The 13,236-nt window shown below is 43.4% G+C and overlaps 1 protein-coding gene across 2 annotated transcripts in view; it reads right to left on the bottom strand.

The window, feature by feature from the left end:
- Nucleotides 1-12,165, bottom strand: part of nphs1 (NPHS1 adhesion molecule, nephrin) — a 56,675-nt gene extending 44,510 nt beyond the window's left edge. Inside the window, exons 1-5 of one of the 2 annotated variants that reach the window (XM_028980589.1) lie at nt 10,973-12,165; nt 9,319-9,432; nt 6,039-6,123; nt 5,436-5,547; nt 2,028-2,222 (exon numbers count right to left, since the gene is read on the bottom strand). In XM_028980589.1, the coding sequence (XP_028836422.1) occupies nt 2,028-2,222; nt 5,436-5,547; nt 6,039-6,092 (361 nt within the window). In that variant the 5' untranslated portion in view covers nt 6,093-6,123; nt 9,319-9,432; nt 10,973-12,165. Of the gene's footprint in view, nt 1-2,027; nt 2,223-5,435; nt 5,548-6,038; nt 6,124-9,318; nt 9,433-10,972 lie in introns of those variants that run through there. The other variant, XM_028980590.1, reaches the window with a different exon arrangement.
- Nucleotides 12,166-13,236: the final 1,071 nt, after the last annotated feature.

Raw genomic sequence — 13,236 nt, 5'->3', positions numbered from 1 at the left:
ATTTCCAAACAGTTAATGGTTTTTCAACTTTCTTGAAACCGCACTTGGTACATGTTGAATTGATGTTTGTCATGTGTCTCCGGTTTTATTCTAGATGTCTGACCATGTGCATTTATTTGTTTGTGTGCGTATAAGTCAGGGACGGTTGAGGGTTCTTTAGCATAGTTATGATCTCTCAGTGATCTTTGGGAATATAGGGGATATTGCCATGGCTGGGTGCTGCCTGGCACGATCAGCCTGAAAACAGGGCTCTAGTCACGAAGACCTGCTGCTGATTAGGTGTCTGTGATTAGAGCCCTGTTGTGATTAGAGCCCTGCAGTCTCTTCCCTGTTAAATGGAAGAGACTGCAGCAGGACAATGCTGGTTTTGTCTGGTCATTAGGCCTTACTTCTGCCCTCCGACCCCGAGACGTGACAGATATTTTGGAGCTGCAATGTAAGACAGGGAGTGTTTGTACATGTCAGTCACTAGTTCACTAGATCCCCCTGCCTCCCAAAGAACCTCCTGAGGAAGGAGGAAGCTGTCAATCACTCCCACTGACTCGTTCCATTTTAAACTTTGTTTATAAACATTCTATAAATTCATCTTACGTACCAACAAGGGGTCTGTGTAGGTAGCTAGCTGATCAAGGCAATTAATAAAAAAAAAATCATGTTAAAATTAATTTGCAGCATTTACAATGTGTCTTATTTACTGTACCGGTAAACTCAAAAAATGATTGGTTGGGTTAACTTAATTCAATTATGACACCTATTTCCACACATTTGAATTATGCTATTTGAAACAAAATAGACCAAATAGAAGGGTCCTATTTGCCTGCCTTAGTTTCAAATAGCATAATTCAAATGTGTGGAAATAGATGTCATAATTACATTAAGTTAACCTAACAAATAATTTTTGAGTGTGCCTTATAAAAATGAAAGTGACTGTTTTTGTCATTGTGAAACACTGTAGCACAGTACACAGTGACACAATGAAATGTGTCCTCTGCATTTAACCATCACCCTTAGTGAGCAGTGGGCAGCCATGAAAGGCAGTCGGGGAGCAGTGTGTGGGGACGGTACCTTGATCAAGGGGACCTCGTTTCGACCTCGCTCCCTTTCCCCCACTGCCCCTATTTAGGGAACTTTAATGTTGAGAATAAATAATGATTCATGAATTTGAATAATCTATTTTAATCACCTATTTATTGGTTGATTTCTGTATACTATGAAAACATAATTCATGTTAGCAAACACTCCCCATGCACCATGCCTATTATAGCACCAGAACTCTTGACTCTGTGATTTTGTATTATTTGCTATTGTGCGTGTGTGTAAAATGTGTATCTCTTTAGATGTTGATCACTAGATCACAAGCTCTGCACTACTCTCCTGCAGATGCTTGGCTCTAATTGGGAACCATCTTTTAATTGCTGATTCCCTTTTATAGACACTGCACAGCCTCCTGCGCCGCAGCTTTTATTCTGATTCACAGCCCGCTGCTAAATTTCCCTTTACTTACTCTTAATTGTCAATTAAACCGGGAACGGTTGAGCGTTATTTAGTCCCAGAACAAGTCAACGTTGCCTTTATTCCCTCAACAGTTCATCTCTATGGTCAAGCCCAGTTCCTTAAATGATCTTCCTCTTGATTGTCACCTTAGCACTTTAGTGGAGTGCAATCGCGGTGGCTGATTGCGGTTGCAACTTCAGGTGGCATTTCAACTAGTGCTCCTTATTTGCTTGGCATTCAGATGAAGCCTGTAATTGGGTTGTTTGTGTGCAGAGCATGTAGATTGGTGCGCCCCCTCCAAAAAAAGTAATGAGTGGCAAATTATGTCTGTAATGCTTCGATAATTAGCATTAATAGCCAGAAAAATTCCCTTTAAAATCCCCACTTGATGTTCTGAGCACTGAAAGGTGGATATACAGACAGTTTTCTTTGTATGATGAGCACTTAAGCAATGATTTAGGAATAGATTATTCATATGAGTTACACTACTAAAAGTGGCACAATTACAATGATCCTGGTGCTGGGGTCCTCACCTCTCCTCTGCTCTCCGGTGATGCTGTACCGTGGATATCCAGGCAGGGAGCGGTGGGGCCCAAGGAGTAGCCCATCCTTTGCCCACTGGACCACACCCGTGACCCTCAGCACCTCGCACTTGAGCACAACGTTGGCCCCCTCCCTCACAGTCGTGTTTCGTGGCTGTGTCCTGAAGGCCTGCTGGGAATAGGCACCTGTAGAGCAGGTGACAAGGGGAGAGTAGGAGTGGAAGGGGTGGTGGCGCTCGAGAGAGCTGCCTTCGGGAATGGCATTCCCCCGCAACTGGGGAAGCACTTTAGCGCAGTGCTACAATTATTCATAGCGACGTATGTTTTATTGATGGGAGATTGGAGCAATTCAGTCTCGGCAAATGAGTCAATAAAGTAATTACTGTGAATTAAATCCATTCTCTGTGGAGGAGATAAGGGGTGGTGGGAGAGTGAGAGAGCGTGAGAGAGAGAGACATGGGGAGTCTAAGATCTCACGCTCCACGCTCCTCAACCCCTTCTGTTTTTTTTTTTTTTTAGCGTCCCTCTGTCAATTACTCACTAATGGAAATAACGTCAGTCACCAGCCAGCCGCACGTTTGTCACCTGTAGGGTGCCGAAAGCACTGTGGCTATTTTTCAGGCCACTGCCCGTCATTAGCACATTCATAACACATTATGAGTACTGCATTGCTATCGAAAGATAGAATGCCGTTTGATGGCTAAAACATTATTTAGAAAGATTTATAATTCATTATTGACACTCCTGGGGGTCATTAAAAGCCATAAATCATCACTGTGAAGGCAATTATTTATAATGAATGTGTTGTGTGTTATGTATTATGAATGCAGACTTCAAGTGTTGCCAAATGGTTTTTCGTACCAAGAACGCAGTTTTGCCAAATGTTTGTGTTTGTGAGTTTTTTTTTCTTCTTCTTCTCCCAATTCCACACATAAACAGCTGGATGAGGACAACCTACTGTTGTTACTGATTGCAGCATTCAGGTTGCATCATATAATGTGTGTATAAACTGCAACTACTAGGGAGGTAACGATGCAATTCGCTACTATTCAACCTTTTAAGTTCATGGAACGTTTTTCTCAAGATTGCAAATTTTCAGCTAAACTGAAACTAAAATGTCATTTTATAACAATTTAAAAATAACTCAAATAAATACCAAAAAAGATTGTCTTAGTAAAAACTAAATGAAAACATTACATTGATTACATTAAAAGGTTAGAAATGTGGGGATCTCAGACCTTAGGGCCATTGGGGCTTCCCTTACTGCATGTTTCATGAATTGTACAGTAAAGCTATTTTTCCTAGTCTGAGGCAGTGGCAAAGGTACATTATATGTTTGCTTTTTCTATATAAAAAAATGTAATCCTTACGCATTCTACATTCACAGTGCATTCTTAGATTCCTATTAACTTAGGGTCAGAGTCACAGCCATAAATATTTTATGAAATAAAGTGAAAATTGCAGCACCTCGCATGTCAAAGGTTAACCCTTTTTCCAGTGATGTAAACCATTGTAATGTATTAATTGTTGAAGATTGTAACTCTGAAGATTCTTTAGTGGTCAGCTGTTCTGATTTCTTTTTCTTTTAAAAATTCATTAATTGTGGTTGTGGGCTGCACTAAAATGCGTACATTTATTATTTTTTCTCTTTAAAATTATGAGCCAATAATTCGATTGCCAGAGGCCAGGCTCCCGTGTACTGGTTGGTTTGAGTGCAAGGCGGGCAGCTCCACATCAAGGCTCCATCAGTCAACTCCCGTCAAAAAGTTGAAGGGCATAATCAGAGGCCTGTGCAGACTCCAAAATGTCCATTTACATAATGTTTACATAAATGAATAAATAAGCTTAGCATTTGACCACTGGCAGGCTGTTATGTACCTTTCAACCCCCCTCCCACGCCCACCATCAACTTCCAGTCTTGCTAAGACAGAATGTTTTGCAGCGGAGAGGCTTGTCAAACATTACGCTGTCTCAGATTTCCCCGCTAGCCGATGCAGAGCACTGATGTCTTATTTGAACGAGATGATGGCGGATTAAGCCACCGAGTCGATGCTTACTGGCAGTCTTATTCCGTGTTTTTTTCGTGGTTCCAAGAGTGGAGCAGCAGGAATTGGTTTCCTACACCAAATATCATCTGATGCCTTTTCTTATTCCTATTAATCTCACGAGGTAAAAAATTAATATTGCAAGGAAATAAACTGAAAAGACCTCATAGATGCCATATCGGTGGAGCTTTGATATATGTAGAGTCAGTGGGCAATTTGATGGCAGTTTAAACAATATTGTCGGCATGATGACACTTCCACTACATGTCATTTTGTCTCCCGTTCCAGCAAATGTTTTGGCTTATGTCTAATTAAAATGATTGCAGCACAATTAGCCCTGCCAGTTGCTGTCTGCTGTCGGCGTCAAAATATGTGTTACACTGTTAGTTTTCGTAACCACACTCTTCCTGCGTATTTGCGGTGCGGAACCTTTAAAGCATTTTTGCCAGAATTTGTCAGAGGGATAAGTAAACATGTAGCAAATTAAACTCATTCAAGGTTTTAGTTTTTTTCCCCCTGAAGCATAGTATTTGTAGATAAAATAATTTTCCTACTGATAATGTATTATACTCCCTGTGCCATTAGTTTGTATTATGCATTATTCCAATGTGTACTTGCTGAGCTCACCTGTTACGTCTTTCTACAAGCTCAAGATGATTCAGTAATTTTCTTGATCTACCATATTTCATATATCTGTAAACCTTGTCATGAGAAGACAGAACCAAGGATTTGCCACTACCAGTGGCTATAAGGGCAGTTACTAAACGTAAAAAAAAACTACTTTTTCTAACACTTTTACACTTTACACCATGTTTTTGCACTTTATGTAGCCCAGTTTGTTGATGTCACACACGTGTACTTTGTGAGTATGTAACTTTGTTTAAATGTTACATGCACCACCAGGTCCCGGAGAAACCAGTTGTTTCGTTTAACTATCTACTGTCTAACGTGTGTAGCTGAAATGACTTCAACTTGAACTTCAACTTAAGCATGACACTAAAAAGGAGGACACAAGAACAAAAGTCTCAAGCATTTTACATAGTATTGAAGTTGCAAGTAGTTTCACCGCACTTACTTAAATGGCCATTTCTCAAGATACAGACACAGTAACCAGTTCCATCAAATGCAAGAAAAGCATGCTTCCATTAGAGATAAGTACATTTCTCATCAGTCGTCACAAACCTTCAGGTAGAGGATTTACTTGTTATCTTACTGTAGAGGTTTTTTAATATAAAGTATACTCTACTCAATGTACAACACTGCAACAATCTGAGATTTGGAATAAGTCATATCAACATTATGCATAATGTATGAAGCTAGTTGTGTTTTGTTTATGCCTTGGTTGCAAGTTTACCCCAGAAAAGAGCAAGCTGGAGCAGCACATGGGATCCAGTACATACAGAGAACAAACACATTTTTGGCTTCAGTGCTGGAACAAGAACTTTCAAAATCCCAAGTTGTGAAACCTGAAAACACCAAACACCAAACAAAGAGATGACGGTTAAGGCTTTTATCTTATAGACCTCAAAACCAATGGTGTATTGCATTGGCAAAAAGGTTTACCCTTATCCTACTGCGGGTATGATGGTATATCTTGTGTTATAAAATGGATCCACATTCATCGCAAATATAACCAACCCTTTCCAACTAACAAAATAATTTAAATAATAATATGCAAAGATTAAAGCATATTGAATGCTTAAAATGTTTAATTGAAATGTAGATAGCATGAACTCATTAATTTATACAATTTCCTTTGATATTATACTTACGTTCAATTGCATTAGTGAAAAATTGCAACAGTTTTTAACATTGAAACGTAGTAAATGCTGGTTGCATGTAATTTCCTTTTCTTACCTTTTAAAGACTCCAACTGTTTTCAAAGTCATATGATGACTTCATTAGAATCTGCATGAGTGCTGCTGATGTGTTTCACTATCTTTATTAATAGACATACCTGTCTCTGGGAGCTTTTCCAGGTAATTAGTGTGCCTTCAAGGATGCACACCATCACACAGGAACATTCTGAGTAGATCCAAGGTCTTTGACAAATAAAAGAAAGATAAAAAAAATCCACATTCAGTATGCACACTTTTGTCATTAAAATGTGTGAAAAATAAAGCAGTTGTGAATCTGCCAAGAACTGGTCGGGTATGAGCATGATGTAGCTTGGGAGGCCATTAAGAAATCAATGGCTCTTCCTTAAGGATTTCACAAAGAACAAACTTCCAACTTTCCTGGATGTCCAGCCTGACAAAATGGTACTACCGTTCACAAAACCTGATGCAATGAATAATGGAAGTAGATTTTTAAAAAAGAATATATGCAGCAGATATGCTGATTGTAAACTTGGTATTGACACCTTTTCCCATGAATACATAGACAATCAATATACCCCATAAACCTAATTAGTTTGTAAGACTTATCGGTTATTCAGTATCTTGCTGGCATCAGGTCAGCAATGTAACTCAATATACAAGGGCCGTAGAGTTTATGTATCACCCCATTGTGGTCTTTAAGAGCTATTATTAGTGAGTACAATAACCAGGAAAGACAAATGAGTGAATCCGGCATATATTTTCAATCTAATTTCAATATATCGATGTCTCAAAACTATGCTCATTCATAATCAATAACATGGAAATTTATGAGATCCCTAGCTTATTAAGGCAGGTGATCAGGGGATCAAACCCTATCTAGTATTAACTCATTAACTTACAATAATCTTTTTTCACACTTCAACTGCTGTTTCAGAGCACATGCATTGAGCTTTATGAATAGTGAAATACACTTTATAGCCTGAAAAACTTACACAGTTACATAGAGTGCAAGTATTACTAAGCACAGCCAGCTTCAGTAGAGTACTGCTTGAAAGGCTGTGGCCATTACAAGGGATATCACACTCAAAGATTGCAGCGCCCCTGCACTCTTCTAATAGCCAATCCCCATGTGCATTTCAAAGTCGGGCTGCAATCACTCCAGTTTGGCTACCGTGGTGGAACAAATAATAGTGATTTACTTAATTAAAAACGAAACATTTCCCCATCTAAATAAACAAAAGCAAATTCTGTGCAGCCGCCGTTCAGGGCATCTCAGCACTCGGTCGATTAGTTGCACTCTGACAGGCTTTGATAAGACTTAGTTCACAGTCAATTATTATTTTGGAGCTTGTGAAACGGGCCCAACACAGCACTTTAAATGCATCCGCACCATTGCTTCCTCTCCGTGTTCGACATGAGGCGCCTTGTCTCACTCTCTTGCCTCTTCCCCGCCCTTCCTGCATTCAGTCTCTGTCTTCAGCTTTTTTGAACGCCCCGTGGTTTTCGTACCAAGAACCCCATTCTTCCAGTCTGTAGAGTCCATACACCCAGTGCCGCAGCTGTGTTGGGGTGTGTATGTGTGTGTGTGTGTGTTTGGGGGGGTCTGTATGATGTAGAGACTGTGGATGATGGAAGAGACAGACTGTGGGTGTGCAGGGCCGGTCGACATCATTCAAGGCTATACGAAGTGACTCAGCATTTTTTCCCCCGCATTCTCATCTCTCTTAATGAGACGTGCCTGGGCCCTCTGCCCTGTCTGACTTCCTCCCCTGCCGGAGGAGTGCAAAGCAAACATTTGCCTTAATTGTTGCTCAGGAAAAAAACATAAAAAAATCGCCACCGTCGAGTGGTGATCATTTAGTTTTTTTGTCTGCGGTGCCATTAGACTTTAAATGCGCGTGGGCCTGGCGCTGACAAATTACCCGCTTGGAAAGTTGGAATGTGTCTTCACAGCCAATGTGCGGCTGGAGCATGCTATGTGCCTTCCAATAATCAGCGCAGCTTTTTCGTTTGAAGCTTTGATTTGCCCATCAGCACGATGTTTATGCAGTGATGCCATGAATTGGCTTGAAAATCAATTCAATCCACTGTAGTCCGTTGCTCAATCCCGCCACGGGACATTGGAAAGCGCAACCAATTAAGCAAGAAATAAAAGTGACGGAAGACACAAACGGGCAGCCACTTAGGGATCAGCAAGACAACGGTGTGAAGTCATCAAATGCTTCAATAACCAAAAGATTTCTGGCAAAATCGCATTAAACTCCATCATTCAAAGAAGTGAAACGGTCACAAATGCACGTTCATTTTGATCCCAATCACAAACGAAATCCATCTCTGTTCAGACTTTTTACTCAGTTTTACTCTCTATTGGGAGGTCATGTTCATGGCAGGTGGCTGAACGTTGGTGGGCTTTTTTGGACACCATCTTCCAGAAGAGTCCTTTCTACCTGTACCATTACGAGCTTTGACCTCTTTGCCCTCCAACTCCTCGCTGGTGAGAAACTTTGAGATATGATTTGGTTTAGGAGGCTTTGCAAGTGAAACCTGAGGGAGCTAGCGTGACCCCATGTTGGTCATGTGAATATTATAACCTCCTTTCAGATCAGCTTCATCAAGTGACTCAATATCCACTCAGCTCAGTACCCAGCTGTCATGAAAATTTCACTCTGAAATATCCGGATGTGCCGAAAATGAAGGTGGGCTGCCATGCAATGAAGAGACAGTTGTACATGCTAATAGCGTCTGTCAGTCTACTCAGTACAAGCCTGTCAGACCAATTACCTTTTCTCCTCATCTACTAAGCTGATGTCCTCCATGTAGACAGTACCAAGACTGAAGCAAGGTAAGTGGGGGGGAAAATTAGTGAACAAAAGGTCTAAGTCTGTCTGATCCTTTCATTGAACATTTACTTCTACAAGTGGTAGGCCTACCTTAAGCGTCCTATGAATATTCCATTATAATGAGCTATAAAAACTTTTATAATTAAAAATTAGTACTTGGGGTGCCTAGTCCACCTACTCAGATATCTTGTGCACCTTCAAGGTCGGGCTCTCATTGTTAAAGGTGTTCAAGTGTGATGCATTCGAGTCGATGGTGAAAGATATTATGAGAGAGCGCAACTGGGACAGCCTAATCAAACCTCGCCTGGTCCCTGCTTGCATATTTATTACGTTTGACAGCACACCTTGAAGGCTCTTCTCAACTCATCTCCAAGGAAGTCTTCTAACCCTTCTTCTGAAAAATGATCTCAGAAGGGAGAGGAGTCAGAAAAGACGCTGTCGCTCTATCCTTTTCCACAGCCTGGGACGCCCCCGGAAGACAGGAAGGAATACGGCTTCACAGACAGCAGAGGAGGAAAGTTGCAGGGTGAAAACACAGTCGTTGAGAGATTTGCATGAGAGGAGCGTCGGGTTTTACCTGTTGATGGAGAACGAGCTCGCGAGTCTTTGTCTCGCCCGATCTTGAGACGTCTCCCAGAACAGAACTCAGCTCGGCTGACGGGACCCCTTCTTCTATGACAGCCAGAGATGCCTAGAGGAAGGGAGGGAGAGTCGGCATGGAAAATTAAGGGCGTGCTGGAAGGCGGAGGGAGGGTGTCGAGTAAAAAAAAAGCTGACGCGCTAAACAATAACCGCAAATCATTTCAGCATCGGCGTCCTCGGCGACTTCAGTCTTTCGGCCCAGTGACACCAATCAATACATCGGCATCTCACATCCACGCGGCGGCGTGTGCTTTCCTGCAGTCGCAGCATTGGAAGAGCGTCTCCACAGCCTCCATTTTTCTGTCGTTTAATGCTCATGCATAATGGATGGGTCCGAGAGGATCCACTTTTCTCTGTACACCCAGCACTCCGCCGAGGCCGGGGCTTTGCTGAAGTCAACCGACGACTTTGCATAGAATCCATCTTTCTGTTGTGCAATTTTATATATCTATTTTTTTGCCTGCTCCTCCTCCCCAGCCCTTTACTTCTGCCTCTCACTTCAGGGAAAGCAGTTTTGCACCCGGAGCCTGTGTGGTATCAGCTGCTCTCCAAAGCGAGAAATAACACCGGGAATCAGGGGGGACCTTCAAAGGCATTTCCAGCCAGCCTGAAGGTTGGGCCTGCCTGATAAAAGCCGCTGCGAGTCCCTGCCCCCGGCGCTGCTGGAGACACACGTCCGGGTGACAGTGATCAATGAATTAGTTGGATTTAATCTACGGCGCGGGTTATGTAAATGTAGGCGCGGTTAAGGTAACGTTCGCGTTAGATTAGCTGAACGTGAGAGGTGAATAATTCATTTCGTGGAGATCTTGTTATGAGTGCCGGGGCTGAGAGGGAAACATTTGTTGAAGCGTTGCGTACGACCCAGGAAACACTGAACAGCGAACGAAACGGAGCGTTTAAACAGGCTCTTTGTAAGTCTCTCGTTTAATATTTATGACCCCAGCAGCCACAAATATCTACTAAATTTGAATGTTCTGAAAAGGCCATTTATTTTCTTTGTAGTTTAAATTAAAAAAAAGGTAAACCTTCATACGTGCTGTATTGAATACACGCAAAGGGACATGTTGTTTGTTTTATATTGATTATGGCTGAAAATCTGAAATCCAGTATCTTTTCTCTATATAAATAGGGTCAAAAGGGGTTCAAAATACAGAAAGTACATTCAACATAGAAAGGGCCTTTTCATAGTGTTCTATTTTTTTACTTCAAAGTTTAATTAGCAGACCAATCCTAGCAGCACATTTTATTTTATTTTTTTTTAATTAATACATTTTTAAAAGCCAGATCGGCGCACTCAGATGAGGAAGGGGATTGACTGTTACGGATTTGCCATATGACGCTGGCGTTTTAGGAGGCTGGTGGTGGCATTTTGGAATGGCTTGCAGGAACAGATGCCCGCTGGCCCTGGCATGTTTCAGGGGCAGAGTGAGCCATATAAGCCCCGTGGTCAGAAATGCAGCGGCTCCTCGGCACGGTCACAATCGGAGGGAGACCGATCGGGGGGGTTGGGGGGGGGGGGGGGGGGGGGGTTTGGGCGAGGGGGGTGATCATTTTGGCAGGAGCTTACAGGAACAGATGCAACTTACTGTAGGGCCGTTGTGCAAACAGGGACGGCAACAGACAGGGACCCATTTCTTCCTGCCCCCTTCGGAGGGGTGGGCGTTGATGGTCAATAGACAGATACGTATTAGCAGGCGTTTGAAGAGCGTTCGGCCACCGGGTGGGGGTTGCAGTGGGAGGACAGATGTGAACAGCTGGACCGTGTTCCTGGAGCAGGCCCTGCAGAGCGTCATTAGGAGCTGCAGTCCCTGGCTGAGAGGTTAATTCCCCTCAGTGCGGGGAGGGAGGGAAAGAGCAGTGTCAGCAGCTCCAGCGCCGTGTGTGTGAACACACACTCCCACTGACAGCGGCAGCATCCGCATTTTCCAGCACATACCACAGACACACACACACACACACACAAACATGGAGAAACAAAGAAACACACAGTCCACACCCATCAGGCTGCCCTGACACCATCCAGCAGCGAGCATCACAGAGCCATGAGAGCAGGGGATGGAGTCAAGCGAGGGGTGGAGGAGGAGGAAACTGAATGAAAGCGAGAGGGTGTGAAATGAGCAGGAACAGCAGAGTGGTGGTGAAGCAATGAAAGATGGATGGAGTGGTTGAAAGGGAAAGGTGTGAAAAGGAGGAAGTACACAAAGACTGGCACCTTGGCAAAATAAAAAGCAGATGGAGAAGAAGAAAAAACGGGAAAGAAGGGAGTGCAGAATGAATAGATGGAGGATAGTAGCGAGGGGGGTAGGACAGAAAGTCAAAGGCAGGCTTAGGCAATCCTCAGATGAAAGAGGTGAGGCTTTTCTCTCCGTCTCGTCTCTCTCTCTTTCTCACACACACACGCTTATACACACAGGGGCATTAAGGGTAAAACAGGTAGCAGAAATGGTCCAAGAAAGCAATAAGCTTTGCAATAAAAAGGAAGCCAATAAAAATGAAACAGACACAGATGATCTGAGGATGGATGTCAGCCGGATCGGTGTCGGCACGGCGACAGCTCCGATTGCCTGGGAAAAGAAGAGACGGGAAGAAGCAGGAGTTTTGGTGGGGGACAAAATCAGTTTAATTACGAAAGGCAAACGGCAGCTTGCAGTTAGCAGCTTAGCTGACGGACGCACGAGGGGGAGAGATGCCCGGCGGACAGCATGTTATCCTCGGCCAATACGAGGACTTAACTCTTTCTGCAAGCTTCTCGTTTTTCCAGAGCTCGGCTGGAGGAGGCTTCCTGGTTTAATGAAAAAGGACCCCTTGTGACCCCTGAAGGGGTTCTGGGCATTGGGTCCTTTGACAAACACCCTAACCCCATGCCCCGGCTCTAATTACAGCCTTCTAACCTGCTGTCTGGCACCCATCCGGGGGCTGGATGGGGCTGCTGGCCTGGCCTGGAAGCAGCGAGCCTGGACTGGAATTAAAGGCGTGGATGTTCAGCTTAGGCATCTGTGTCAGCAGATGAGGTCGAACAAGCACTTAGAATTTATTTATTTGTTAATCAGTCCAGACCCTTCTATTTAGCAGATCGAGGGGGCTGTTCTGCAAATCCGGATGCGTCAGTTAGCTGGGTTAACTTAAGACAAAAGTCATGGTTGTCCAATAGGAATGCTCCTTACTGAATCTTGGATGAGAAATTGGACCTTGTGGAACACCTCCAGGAATGGCCAAGATTCAAAACAAGAAAACAAAAAGCCCAAAGGAGACATGACAGGAAATGGAACCAGAAAAAAGGCTGGTCTTCTTCCTCGTGAAGACAGCAAACAAGCCTGGCGTGAAATCCTGCACAGCGAGAGCTGCTCGGCTCCTTCACATGAAAGCCACAGACTCCTGGAGGTTTGTTCAGAAGACAGCGGGATGCGGGACAAATTACTCCGGCTTTTCCCTTTGTCCTGAAAGGTCAGTGTGAGCAAGGAGATCTGCGCGTGTGGGTGTACCGCGAGGGTTGGTGAGCGAGGACGGCTGTTACAGCAGGTGGAGAGATGCTTATCTGGGTTAAGAGGGATTTGGACCATGGAGCTCGGCAACACGAGGCCCACTGTCCACCCTGTTTGCCTTTTCCCATTTCCCTCCCTGTCTTTCTCTCGTTCCCAGCTCTGATGTGGGGGGTCATGGCCATGACAGGAGACACAACCAGCTGTGGAAGCCAGATTGGAGAGCGTTTAATCCCCAGATCTGCTCCATTTAACAAAAAAAAAAACTGTAACTTTCAGCTATTTATATCAGTGATGTTTTGAGTCTTACAGAAGCTTATATAAATAAATGTATAATTAAAATGGTTTATAGGACAGTCATCATTGGCCTT

The sequence above is a fragment of the Denticeps clupeoides genome, chromosome 5 (assembly GCF_900700375.1).
Source record: "Denticeps clupeoides chromosome 5, fDenClu1.1, whole genome shotgun sequence".
Taxonomy (NCBI): Eukaryota; Metazoa; Chordata; class Actinopteri; order Clupeiformes; family Denticipitidae; genus Denticeps; species Denticeps clupeoides.
The sequence above is the reverse complement of the archived record's forward strand: the minus strand, read 5'-3'. Positions and strand labels throughout refer to the sequence as shown.